General features: G+C 39.3%; 1 protein-coding gene across 1 annotated transcript in view; it reads left to right on the top strand.

Moving 5' to 3' along the window:
- The window catches only part of BTBD8 (BTB domain containing 8), a 93,431-nt gene that overhangs the window by 24,352 nt on the left and 54,685 nt on the right, over nt 1-14,394 (top strand). Inside the window, exon 4 of the mRNA XM_068966222.1 lies at nt 6,200-6,317. Within this exon, the coding sequence (XP_068822323.1) occupies nt 6,200-6,317 (118 nt within the window). The remainder of the gene's footprint in view (nt 1-6,199; nt 6,318-14,394) is intronic.

Genomic DNA, 14,394 nt, shown 5'->3' with positions numbered 1-14,394 from the left:
ATTTTTTTATAAGTAGATGAAAGTCAGTATAAATGAAAGTAAATAATTTATGAGTAAATGGAAATAATAATATGGCCTACTCCCAGTTTTCCCAGGTAATTAGAGATGGAGTTATTATTAATTAATAAATACAGACATAATTCACAATTTTCCTTTTAAGCTTCTATATATTTTCATACTTATTCTTATCTATACCAGCAAAAGCTTTAGCAGACTGTAGAATCAGTTCTAACACAATATATGCGTTCCTTAAAAAACTCCACGCAACACAAAAATCACCAATACATTTTGTCATGACATAGTCACTGAAACTTTTGTCAGGACACATTTTTAAAAGATAGGAACCTAAAAAAACTAGGAGCATAGTTTTATCCATGTTGAATGATTCAGCAATACATAAATACTACAATAAATATGGCATTTGACCTTGAAAAAGAGCTCTAGTTTGTTTGTAGAAGTGGGTGTCAAAAGGTTTGCAGCTTGTGAATTGCTGTGAACTGGTGGAAGGAGGATGTTAAGGATGCAGATAGAGATACAGTAGATATTCCAACAGGAGACTCAAGAGCCTTGGATAAGAGAACAAACTGTTCGTTACTTATAGAGCATCTCAGAACCACTTCCCAACCCTCAGTCCCCATGAGGGCTTAATGTTACCTGCTGTTCACATGCAATGGGGTTGCATCTTAGGAGGGGAACACCAACTTTATGAGACTCTTATAGGCTGCTGGCAGACCTGCTCATCCTCCTCCACAGAGGGAGAGACCTTTACTTTGGAAGGTAGATAAATCTTGTCTGGTGAGGGGAAGGTAGGAGTGTAAAGAAATGATTTTGAGGAGAGGATAGTCTCTGAATCTTTCTGGAGCATCTCATTATCTCTAACTTCCAAGATGTGTTTATTGTTTAATCACCCTTTATCCAAATTTGCCAGTGCTCTGCTCAGAAAGGACAGACTGTACAAAAACACAAAAATATTCATAGAAAATGGTCTCCCAGCAGTTGTTATCTGAAATCAGATGGAAATTTGTAACACTAGAAATGAGTAGTCATGGGTGAACAGAGGTTTCTGGTAGGTGTCTTAGGTATTTATGTTTTATGTATATTCTTTCATGGCTCAGTCCAACTGGGTACAGTTCCTTGCATTGACTTAGTATTTGTCATGGATTACCTAGCACCTAAGGAAAGGAAAAATTCCCATTATGCAAAAATTGTTCCTTAATATGTCAGTTGTGTTGGATCAAACTCATGTTTTCAAAACATGTGTTACAGTTGAATTGACTGTACATGATAGTATCTGTTAACTAAAAGATTTTTATTACTGATGTTTAGTGCAGCAGCAATAAAAACAAACTGATTTAAGCTCAGTTAGGTTTCTTTTATATATGTTCACCATATTGTATTATGGTAGATGAATGCATGCATGCATGCATGCCTCTTCTAGGCTTGAGATAGATCTGTACATTTTTTAAACTATCTCATTTAGTCTCAGCCCTACAAAGAAAGTGGTTACAGACTGATTTTATAGATGAGGACAATAAGGCTCAGAGAGTATAAGGGACTTTCCAAGGCCACAGAGATGGAGCAGTTGACCAAGCTGACATTCAGTACCCATTTTTCTTGTCTCTAGTCTAGAATTCTGCCATGGGCCCGCAATAGCTGATTAAAGTGGCCAAACAGATTTTTAGTGTAAATGGAAAGAGTTCGTTTACCCCTCAACCCCTTGCCTCTATCTATTTTCTCCTCCATCATTCCGTGGAAGTCCCACCCCGCCCCCAGCCCCATGCTGACCAGTTGAATAGACACTTGTTTGCCACATCTTATAAAGTCCTTCACCGTCCTCCGTACTGTCAGTGCCACCCTCCTTGAAACTTCCTCTGTCTTCTCTGACACTGTGCTGTTGGGATTTTCCCTCTCAGTCACTGCTCAGTCTCCTTCACCGGCACTTCCTCTTTAATTATTTTCTGAGCTTCATATCCAACCACTGACCAGACATATCTGTCTAAATATACCTCTAAATATAAATATCTCAAAATTTAACCTGTGTCAGACTGATCTAATCACCTGCCTTTCCCAGCCTGCTCTTCTCTTAAATACTGCGTAGTGTGAATTATATTAATTATATTACTTTCTTTCTTCCTTATTTTTTTTATTCACTCTTTTATTTATTTTAGACCTCACCATGTGACATTCGGGATCTTTGTTCCCAGCCCAGGGATCAAATTCATGTGTTAATATTGTTTCCCACACTTCTACCAACCCAAATTTTGTGTTGGAAAAATGTATATAAAATATTTAATGTTGCAGGATGTAACATTAAATTGTAACATTAATTGGATGTTAATGTTGCAGGCTTTATGGTCATATCTTTTTGCCTTGTCATGCTGTTCATGGTGTTCTCAAGGCAAGAATGCTGAAGTGGTTTGCCATTCCCTTCTCCAGGACGTCATATACCTACCAGTTATATTCATTTATTGATGCTTTGGCTTATAGGACTAAAAGTTAGTAAACAAGACTGATATCTCCAGAAAACATTTTAATGGCACTGGAAGTTTTATAATTCCTTCCTGTTACTGCACTGTAAGTATTAAAGGGGGGTAGATTCTGCCACCATGAATATGCATCTTTGGCATAAGGTTTATCGTGCCCCCTGCAGTGGAATCATGGAGTCCTAGCCACTGGACTGCCAGGGAATTCCCTATATTAACTATCTTTCTTCTCAGTTACTCTTTTACCCTTCATTCAATTCATGAGCATGTCTGTTGATTTGCCTCCTAAATATTCTTGAATACTTCTCTCCTTTATCCTCCTGCCATTTCTTTATTTCAGTAAGTTGTTATTTTCCTTGAGAATTTGAACCTCAGCTGGTCACCTGACTTCTTGTGCCACCCTCCATTTCTATTGTATGGAACGAAATTTGTTCATTGCAAGCCTGACCATGGCACTTGCCTTATTAAAATTCTTTAGTAGTCTCCCACAGCCTTAATATAAATCCCTGCTTCTTTCCCATGGTATAAGGGGATTTGGGGAACTGACTGCCGCCTAGTACTCTACTGCCTTCTATCTTCACAACCCCTCACACCCCCTGAGCTCTGCTCTTATTGACCTAGCATTTCATCTGAAAGAACTGTATTTTGTTACTTCTGTGCTTTTATACTTGCTATTTGTTCCTGGAATGCCATTCTAACCATCACATTATGCAAATACCAACTTTTGAAGATTTGATATTGAACAAAACAGATAATGTTACTGTTCTGCAGTTTAGCAGGAGGTATAATCAGGTCGGTTATGTACCAAGTGTGTTAAGGACTCAAATAGGGCACATTAACCTAGACTTAGGCCTTCAGAAAAAACTACATGGAAGGAATAATAGGCCTTCAGAGAAAGCTGCATAGAAGGAATAATATCTGAACTGAATCCTGAAGAAGAAGCAGATGTTGACCAGACAGAGAGAGTTTAGGGAAGAAGTATTCCAGGCAAAGGAAACGATACTCCTGGAGGCAAAGAACCAGGCACATAGCAAATCTGGAACACCACGCATGGTTTGTGGGTCTAGGGTAAAGGAGGGGATAAGAATGGTCACAGTAAGGGATGAACCTGGACATATAAGCGGAAGACAATGAAGAGTCTCATTATATAAAGGATGACTTTATATTTTCTGGTCCAAACAAGGATTCTTTTGAAAGAGTAACAAGGATTCTTTTGAAAAAGTAAAAAATGAAAAATTATCATTGCTGTTGAATGTTATTCTGGGGCAACAGGCATTAACTGGACTGCCCCCAGGCAAACCAAGAGATGAGGTAGCCTTATTCATAAGCTCTTTTAAGGTATTTAAGTGGTACTATTTTGCAGGCTTAAAAGAGTATGAACAGAGCAAGTTTAAGGTAGAATGGAATGATGGCCTCAGGTTGAGGAACAGTGTTGGGTTTCTGTAATTGTGCATTGTTTTTGTTTTCTTTCATGGGTACCACTTCTGACTCCACATGTCAGAAGTGTGTGTGTGTGTGTGTGTGTGTGTGTTTTTCCCCCACACATAACCAATTCTCCTAACACCAGCTGGGCATCCAACAGTTCAGTTCTAATGGTAACTATCCAGAGTTAGCTACAGAGAAATCCCACAGGTTAAGGGCTTCGTGCTGCAATATTCTCCCCACTTCAGATGTTAAACGCAAGTCAGGTGCCTATGCTACTGTTGGGGAGGAAAGAGTTCTTTCTACCCTCTTAGGTTCTGTGACTGGCCTAAGGATTAAATTGAAATAAGACAAATTAACAGGAGGGGGGAGAATGGTTTTCATCACTTATTTTTGCACCAGGAGTTTCACCAAAAAGGAGATTCAAGAAGATGGCTAGATAATCGAGGATTATATATCATCTTGACCTTCCCTGGTGGCTTAGCAGTAAAGAATCCTGCTGCATGAATCCACCTGGCATGCAGGAGACATGGATTCAATCCCTGAGTCAGGAAGATCCCCTGGAGAAGGAAATTGCAACCCACTCCAGTATTCTTATCCTGGAAATCCCTTGGACAAAGGAGCCTGGTGGGCTACAGTCCACGGGGTTGCAAAAAGAATTGGATGCAATTTATTGACTAAACAACAAAATTGTTATCTTAGGCTAACTGAAAGAAAGGCATTCTGGGCTACTAGATGGTGGAGGCAAGTTATGGGAAGGTGAGAGGAGAAAATGTATGGTGAATAAGGGTTGTCTTCTTACACAGATAATAGTCAAGTGAAGAGAATAGTTTCTTCCTAGGAAGGAGATAGCTTTGCACATGGAAATTTCCTTTACAAAAGGGAAATTTTTTACTTTTATTTTTAGGCAGTTGGGGGATGTAAATAGCTTTCCCTGCATCTGCTCCTTCTCAAGTACCTTTAGCTCAAAATAATCCTCATGCCAGAGTGGCATGTTTTGGGGTGACATATCCACATTACTACCCACGCTTGTGCCCAGCGACTACAAATTCCGGAGTTCCCATGACCACCCTCCTCCAAAGTTCAATAATTTGCTAGAATGACTCACAGAACTCAGGAACACATTTCACTTATATTTACCTATTTGTTATAAAAGATATAATTTAGGAACAGCCAAAGGAAAAAGATATAGGGCTAGGTATGTGGGTTGGGTGGAGAAGGGAAGGTATACAGAACAAATATCCATGCCGTCTCAGGGTGTGCTATCTTTTCAAAAGTCAGTGTGTTCACCAACCCAGTAGTTCCCTGAATCTTATTGTTCAAGAATTTTTATAATTCAGTCTATAGCCCCCTTTCCATCCCTAGAGGTATGGGGAAGGGCCTGAAATTTCCCCCTCTCTAATGACATATTTGTCCTTTCTGGTGACCAGCCCCCATCCTGAAGCTCTTTAGGAGACTTAACCCAGAGTCACCTCATTAGCATTCTGGTTTCTAAATATATAGATTTGTAAATTGGTTACTGGGAATCTGTTCCCAGGGACCCATCCTCACCAGTTATACTAACAAAAATTTCCAGACTGGCTATAATATACAATGTAGTATTTTTCTTTTTAAATATATATACATGTTTTATATTTCACTTCCCAGTGCCTAAATTGTGAATCTTTTGAAGTAGAGGTAGTTCTTAAAATATTTTCTATAACTCTCTACACTGTATACAGCACTAGATTCATAATAAGTGCTCTATAAGTCCCATTGGTTTTAGTTGAATTTCTGTTGGTTCACAGATCATCCTAGCCATAAATCCATGAACAGAAACAGGAAGAAACTAAGTGATGAAAAAGAATATCAAACTTAGGAAATCTTTTAACTTTTTAAGTCAGATGTTTGTGAAGTGGCTTCAATTTTGGTGTATAATTTATAATAGTATTACTATATTTAAATGTGTATCTATGTTTACGTAGAAATATATATTTCAGAGCAGAAAGAATCGATGATTTTAAAGTTTCATTTTACTTTGAATTTACCACTTAAAGGTTTCACTCACTGTTACTTTCTTTCAGTAGCTAATCAGGATAACCATGTGGAAAAACATTTTGCTAGTATTAGAATACAATGGACATGAGTTTGAGCTATCTCGGGGAGATAGTAAAGGACAGCCTGGCGTGCTGCAGTCCATGGGGTTGCAAAGAGTTAGACACAACTGAGTGACTGAGCAACAACAAGAATACAAAATTTTGAAACATATATACTATTAAAGAAACTATTTTTTGTCTTGTTTTTCTCTTTTAAAGATATTTATGACTTGGAACCTGCATCTGAATTAGGAGAAGATTTATTGAAGCTTTACGTGAAACACTGTTGCCCAGATATTGATATTTATGTTGATGGAAAAAGTTTTAAAGCTCACAGGTAAATAGGCTTGTGATTAATTTGGTATTCTGGTTGTGACAGCAAGTGTCAAAGGGTGGCTGTCTTTTTGTAGCACAGTGGTTTTCAAGATCTGATTCACATAGGCTGCAGAGGTTCCACGGAGATGCCTCAGGAGGTCTCTGACAGGAAGAGTTTGGACCATAGACAGGATTTTCTATGTGCAGTTTCACACACGCACAGATGACCCACTGAGACATGTGCACATGCTCAGCTAGAGCAGATCTGTGCTGTGCATTGGGCATGAACCTAAGATTTCATTAGAAGAAGATATACTGTTGCCTAAAATAGATTTGAAAGCCACTGAAAATGTCATTAAATGCAGTTTTAAATTTCATAGTCATTATGGTATTGAAAATGATTATTGCTACATGAATGACATGTATTTTCTCTGAATGCATTTTGGCTCAAAGTCTTTAATTCTAAATAGATGATTCTCATGAATAGCACTGATGAGGAGGTTTAATTTTTCAGTGTACTTTTTAAAAACCATTATTCTGTAGAATTGGGTTGCTTAGGCATTCCAGGCTTTTAGAGTTTAAATTAAAGTCTGCTGCCTGTTTAGGTCAGGCTCTTTTTTTGTAAGTAACTAAAATCTGCTTAAAGAAAGAAAAGATGTTAATAAGAAATAGAGATTTTTTTTCTTGGAACTCAAGGGAAAGAGGTACAGCTGGGCCTCACAACAGACTAGAATTGGAAAGCTGAGGAACCCAGAGTTACCCTCCCTGCCTCTTTGTGTTTCAAATAGAATGTTAAGTTATTCTGGTACTGCGGAAGAGGAAGAAACAGACTATTTTTGCAGTGGCTAGAAGCAGTCTTGTAGGTTCAAGGGTACACAGCCCTTAATGAAGTTAGCAGTGGGTTTAGATTACAGAAATCCAAGCCAAACAGTAGCGATGTTTGTACTCTCATACTGGTTTTGCCACTTAATTGACTGAAGTACATTGCTAAACTCTTAAGACTGCCAGTTTCCATCAGACTGCCATTCAGATTTTGAACTTTTCTTTCTGAAAACACATATTTTGTAAATATATATATACACATTTTACTATTTTTTAGTAAAATACAGAGTGTGATAGAGATTTATTTATATATTTTCCATATTATGGATCTGTATTTTCCATATTTGGGAATATATACATATTCCCAAATGGTATGTGTGTGTGCCTTTCTTTCTTCTTGGTTAGTGTAGAGGGACAACACAATTTTACTTTTAAAATTAATTTGCTTTGGGTTTATTTTATGCCAGATTTTTCTTGAAACTTATGGAACCCTAGGACTACTGTTGTCATACTGGGAAAGCAGGACTCTGTGACCATTTGCAGTATGTTTTCCAGCAGTGTCTATATTTGGCTTCTCCCTGTGTACTGCCTGACAGTGGACTGTTTTAATAGCTGGATCTAGCATATTAGGTTTGTATTTTAGGACAGCTCTTGCTACATTTCTGGCTTATTTTGTTCACCGAGCGATGAAAAAGAAATTTATGTTAACTCTATAGAAAGGCAATTTCCTGAGGATATGTTTCAAGAAGATCTGGCTTAAGTTCTCTTACTTGGTTGGCACCCTTATATGAGTTAAAGTGACAGATTCTAAATCCCAAGATTACAGTCCTATTCCAAACTTGAATGTTTTTCTGTTTGAACCTACAATTTTATTGTTCAGTTCAAAGATTATTATATCAGTAGTTCAGAAAACACAGGCATACTTCGTTTTCCTTTATTGCACTTTGCAGATAATTGCGTTTTTTACGACTTGAAGATATGTGGGTGGCAGCTCTGCATCGAGCAAGGCTATCAGCACTATTTTTCCAACAGCATTGGCTCACTTCATGACTGTGTCACCATTTTAGTAATTCTCACAGCATTTCAGACTTTCGCTTGATTCACAGCCCAGTACCTGGAGTCCTTTATTTGCTGCAAGATGATCTGATGCCAGTCACTTGCTTGTGGTGGCACAACTAAGCTAAAGAAGTCATTTATAACTGGGTAGTTAAGAGTGTGTGTACTGTGTTGGAACCTGTCTGCCTGGGTTTGAATTCCAGCTTTACCATCTTTAGCTGTATGAATTCGGAGAAGTTATTTAAGCATTCTGTGTTTTAGCATCCTCAGCAAAGATGGAGATTATAATAGTATGCATCTTAGAGAGTTATTACTGGGTTTCCCTGGTGGCTCAGTGGTAAAGAATCTGCCTGCCAATGCAGGAGACTCAGGTTCAATCCCTGGATCAGAAAGATCCCCTAGAGAAGGAAATGGCAACCCACTCCAGTATTCTTGCTTGGGACATCCCATGGACAGAGGACTCTGGTGGGCTACAGTCCATGGGGTCACAAAAGAGTCGGACATGACTTAGCAACTAAACAACAACAACATATAGGGTTATTATGGTGATTAAATTACTAAAAGCGCTTAAAGTACTTTGAACAATGCCTGGCACGTAGTAAGTACCATGTAAGTGTTTGCTGTCATCATCCAGGTAATAGGCCTTTGATATGAGCTTTTGTGTAGATAGTAGCAACAGCTTGAGTGTCCTTTATTTATGTGGGACATGCAGAGAAAGGTGATTTGAATCACTTGCATTTCTTCTCAACCCAAGGAGCAAAGGGAAAGCAGTAGACTTCCTACGCTGTTCTGTCTCTGCACAGGCCTTACCCTCATCACAGTGTTACTTCTCCACCCTTCCAACATCTTAGTTCTTGCTTATCTCCAAAGGAGATAAGAGAGCTTTTTTCTCCTGCTCAAAGGAGAAAAAGAGAGCTCAGTTTATTTGCTGGCAGAGAGGTTATAGTAAAAGGACTCATTAGAGTTCATGGATCCCATTTGTTAGTCACTGCTTTTCTCAGTGTTGCTTCCTGGAGTACTACAACACATTACTCCTGTTGTGGATTTCTGAAACATCACTTTTCTGCCTGAATTGCTGTCAATCACCAGATGAATACCATCTGTATACTCCGCATTTCTCTCTACATGTATTTCCTCCTGTCATCTTTCAGTTCAGTTCAGTTCAGTTCAGTCGCTCAGTGGTGTCCGACTCTTTGCGACCCCATGAATTGCAGCAGGCCAGGCCTCCCTGTCCATCACCAACTCCTGGAGTTTACCCAAACTCATGTCCATTGAGTCGGTGAGGCCATCCAGCCATCTCATCCTCTGTCGTCCCCTTCTCCTCCTACCCCCAGTCCCTCCCAGCATCAAGGTCTTTTCCCATGAGTCAACTCTTCACATGAGATGGCCAAAGTACTGGAGTTTCAGCTTCAGCATCAGTCCTTCCAATGAACACCCAGGACTGATCTCCTTTAGGGTTTAGCCTACCTCAAAGTATCCACCTGATCTCTCATTTTATAGTGTTAATTGTTATCCTATTATTTTCTTAATGAAATTTAATCTATGTTTTTAAACTAATTTATTTGTTGTACTTCAGTATTCCATAATTAAGATTCTCTCATATTACTTTATTGAAAAAGCAGGGCAGTGATTCCTAATTTTAGCTTTCTAACACTTAAGATCCTATATCCCTTCCACATACCTTTTTTATTTTTTTCTTCAGTGCCTGATAATTGTACCATCAGACTTTCATTGGTGGGGTTAAGATGCTGTCGAATTTCCCTTTAAAATGTAGATTCTCTAAGGCTTCTCTGCTGGGTCAGTGTTGAAGGGCCCACCTGCCAATGCAGGGGACATGGGTTCGATCCTTGGTCCAGGAAGATCCCACAGGCCATGGAGCAGCTGAGCCCATACACCACAGTTGTTGAGCTTGTGCTCTGGAGCTTGGAGCGGCAACTACTGAGCCCGTGTGCCACAACTACGGAAGTCCCTGTGTCTGAGAGCCCGTGCTCCACAGGAAAAGCCACCGCAGTGAGAAGCCAGAACACTGCAACTAGAGAGTAGCCTGCTCACCACAACTAGAAAAAAGCCTGCGCAGCAACTAAGACCTAAGGACAGCCAAAAATAAATAAAATTATTATTTTTATTTTTTAATGCAGATTGTCTGAAACTACAATTTAATAAGTCAGCACTGAGTTAGGAGATCAGTGTCCTTCAGTCAGTTCAGGACACTAGAGTTGCTCAGTCGTGTTCGACTTTTTGCAACCTCATGGACTGTAGCATGCCAGGCTCCTCTGTCCATCATAACTCCCAGAGTTTGCTCAAGTTCATGTCCATTGAGTCGGTGGTACCATCCAACCATCTCAATCGCTGTCATCTCCTCCTCCTGCCTTCAATCTTTCCCAGCATCAGGGTCTTTTCCAGTGAGTCAGTTCTTCACATCAGGTGGCTAAAGTATTGGAGTTTCAGCTTCAACATCAGTCCTTCCAATGAATATTCAAGACTGATTTCCTTAGGATTGATTGGTCTGATCTCCTTGCAGTCCAAGGGACTCTCAAGAGTCTTCTCCAACACCACAGTTCAAAAGCATCAAGTCTTCAGCGCTCAGTTTTCTTCACAGTCCAACTCTCACATTCATACATAGCTTTGACTAGACGGACCTTTGTTGGCAAAGTAGTGTCTCTGCTCTTTAATAAGATTGGTCATAGCTTTTCTTCCAAGGAGCAAGCGTCTTTTAATTTCATGGCTGCAGTCACTATCTGCAGTGATTTTGGAGCCCAAGAAAATAAAGTCTGTCACTGTTTCCATTGTTTCTCCATCTATTTGCCATGAAATGATGGGACCGGATGCCATGATCTTAGGTTTTTGAATGTTGAGTTTTAAGCCAACTTTTTCACTCTCCTCTTTCACTTTCATCAAGAGGCTCTTTAGTTCCTCTTCACTTTCTGCCATAAGGGTGGTGTCATCTGCATATCTGAAGTTATTGATATTTCTCCCAGCAATCTTGATTCCAGCTTGTGCTTCATCCAGCCTGGCATTTCGCGTGATGTACTCTGCATGTAAGTTAAATAAGCTGGGTGACAATAATACAGCCTTGACGTACTTCTTTCCTGATCTGGAACCAGTCTGTTGTTCCGTGTCCAGTTCTAACTGTTGCTTCTTGACCTGCATACAGATTTCCCAGGAGGCAGGTCAGGTGGTCTGGTATTTCCATCTCTTGAAGAATTTTCCACAGTTTGTTGTGATCCACACAGTCAAAGGCTTTGGTGTAATCAATAAAGCAGAAGTAGATGTTTTTCTGGAACTCTAGTTTTTTCGATGATCCAGCAGATGTTGGCAATTTGATCTCTGGGTCCTCTGCCTTTTCTAAATCCATCTTGAACATCTGGAAGTTCACAATTCACATACTGTTGAAACCTGGCTTGGAGAATTTTGAGCATTACTTTGCTGGTGTATGAGATGAGTGCAATCATGTGGTAGTTTGAACATTCTTTGTCATTGCCCTTCTTTGGGATTGGAATGAAAACTGACCTTTTCCAGTCCTGTGGCTACTGCTGAGTTTTCCTGATTTGCTGACATATTGAGTGCAACAAATTAACAGCAACATCTTTTAGGATCCTTAGTCTATGCAATATTAACTATTATAGACCTGTGTGTGCATGCTAAGTTGCTTCAATCCTGTCTGACTCTTTGCGACCCTGTGGGCTGTTACCCACTGGCTCCTCTGTCCAGTGGATTCTCCAGGCAAGAATATTGGAGTGGGTTGCCATTGCCTCTTCCAGGGGATCTTCCTAACGCAGGGATTGAACCCTCATCTCTTTATGTTTTCTGCATTGGCAGGTGGGTTCTTTACTACTAGCACCACTTGGAAGCCTAGTCTGACTAATTAGCTATATAATCCTGAGTTGTTGTTTAGTCACTAAGTTGTGTCTGACTCTTTTGCAACCCCATGGATTGTAGCCCGCCAGGGTCCTCTGTCCTTGGAATTTCCCGGGCAAGAATGCTGGAGTGGTTTGCCTTTTCCTTCCCCAAGGGATCTTCCCCACCCAGGGATCGAACACGAGTCCCCTGCATTGGCAGGTGGATTCTTTACGACTAAGCCACAAGGAAGGCCATATTCTTGAGCTGAAAACTTTTAAGAAGTTAATCTTTCTGAGTTTTGATTCTGGTTGCACCATTTAGTAATTGTTGAGAAGTTACTTAATCTCTCCAAGTCTCAAATTCTTCATCTGTAAAAGAAATAATGATAGTAATTATAGCATAGGATGGCTGTGAGGATTGAATCAGGTAATGTACATAAAGTACTTAGCATGATACTGTGGCACATTGAAGCATTCAGTAAATATTAGTTGCTAAAAGTATGTATTAGCTGTCTGGGAGGCAGGCATTTTGTTGTCTGTTCTACCTTATCTTACAGTGGAGGTTGGCAAACTGTGGCCCAACCTAAAGAATAATATGCAACAGGGACCTGAAAAACCTAATATACTTATATTCTTATTTACTATCTGCCCCTTTGCAGAAAAAGTTTGCTGTTTCCTCCCTTACTAGGATTGCCAGGGAGCGTTAATGAAATAATTATAATAAAATTCCAAATTATCATGCAGTAAAGTGGATTATGAATCTCTCAGTATTAATTACTTTATTAATGATAAATGGTCAACCCTATCCTCTTAAAAGGTTTAAAATAATAAATTAGATGTGGGAACAATAGATAGAAAAGAGGTGAGATTCTTTAGTACCATGGGCCTTTGAGAGAGGCTGCAGTGGGGAACCAAAGCCAAAGAGAATGGATGCCTAAAAGAAAAGAAGTCACCTAGAGTAGAAGCTCCTTAACTGAACATGACTAAACCTGCTCTTCACATGGTCTCTGCAGAACATGCTGACATGGTAGGCAGAACTCTCAAGACTAGGATGCCATTCTCCAGTATATCTAACATTTCCATTCCTGTCATTGAGTTTGTGTCCCTTGAGTCACTTGGGTTTATTCCCAAACCTGTTTGATGCCATTTCAATTTCTTATTTTGATAGCATGACTTAATGATGTATCATATAAACCAATGATACATGAAATATAAAAGAATTGTTGTTCCAGTGAAAACTGAAGTGAATGTTTTAGAAAGCTTAATAAGGGAGAGGCATTTTAAAAATTGTTATTGAATTCAGTTTAGATGAAACAATACAAAAACTTGAGGGGAAATTATGAAAATCTTAAATGACTCTATACTTCAGATTGCTTCATAAAAGTTTTAAATTTCTTTCTTCATTTCAGAGAAGTTTGAATTAGAAATCATAGACAAGGTGTATAGGTGTAGTTTTTGCAAGACGTAAGAGGCTCCAATCAGCGAATTCACATAAAAAAAAAAAAAGATTGGCTTTATGGTCAAAGATTTGTGAATAAATGCATACTTATTTTCTAAGTTAGAATAAAATGATTATGATATAGACAAATCATTTTTAAAATTCTCTCCTAATTTTTTGATTAATCAGACAACTATCAGTCTTCATTGTACTAGATACCAAGGCATCCACTCTATTTTTACAACTCACTTTTAAAACTTAGGTAATCCTATGAAAGCTGTAGTCAGTGTATGTTAAGATGAATGTCTCAAGAGAAAGCTGACTTACCATTTTTAAAGTTTACATTCTCTAAAATATTTGCAGAGTGTCATGGGTGATAGTGACTGGAGAAGGTGATGGCACCCACTCCAGTACTCTTGCCTGGAAAATCCCATGGTCGGAGGAGCCTAGTAGGCTGCAGTCCATGGGAACGCGAAGAGTCAGACACGACTGAGCGACTTCACGTTCCACTTTCATGCATTGGAGAAGGAAATGGCACCCCACTCCAGTGTTCTTGCCTGGAGAATCCCAGGGACAGGGGAGCCTGGTGGGCTGCCGTCTATGGGGTCGCACAGAGTCGGACACGACTGAAGCGACTTAGCAGCATGGGTGATGGTGACAGCTCCAGAAAGTTTGGATTCACTGATGTGGGTTTAACCCTTATTCAGTTATGTGGAACTGATAGAAAAAATATATATATATATATATATTTTTTTTCTTGGAGCAGGAGTACTTAAAAAATAGTCCTAGTGAAAAATTCTATATTTAGAGTTTCTCTGAGTAATCCAGGCCATTATTATGCCTGGAGTAGTGAATCTGGTTGAGCTAACATCAAGAAGTATTGAATAGCAATGTACCATAAAGCAAGAGGAAGGGGGAAATTAGGGCACCTCTACAGAGAGAGC

Source organism: Capricornis sumatraensis, chromosome 2, assembly GCF_032405125.1.
Source record: "Capricornis sumatraensis isolate serow.1 chromosome 2, serow.2, whole genome shotgun sequence".
NCBI lineage: Eukaryota > Metazoa > Chordata > Mammalia > Artiodactyla > Bovidae > Capricornis > Capricornis sumatraensis.
The sequence above is the reverse complement of the archived record's forward strand: the minus strand, read 5'-3'. Positions and strand labels throughout refer to the sequence as shown.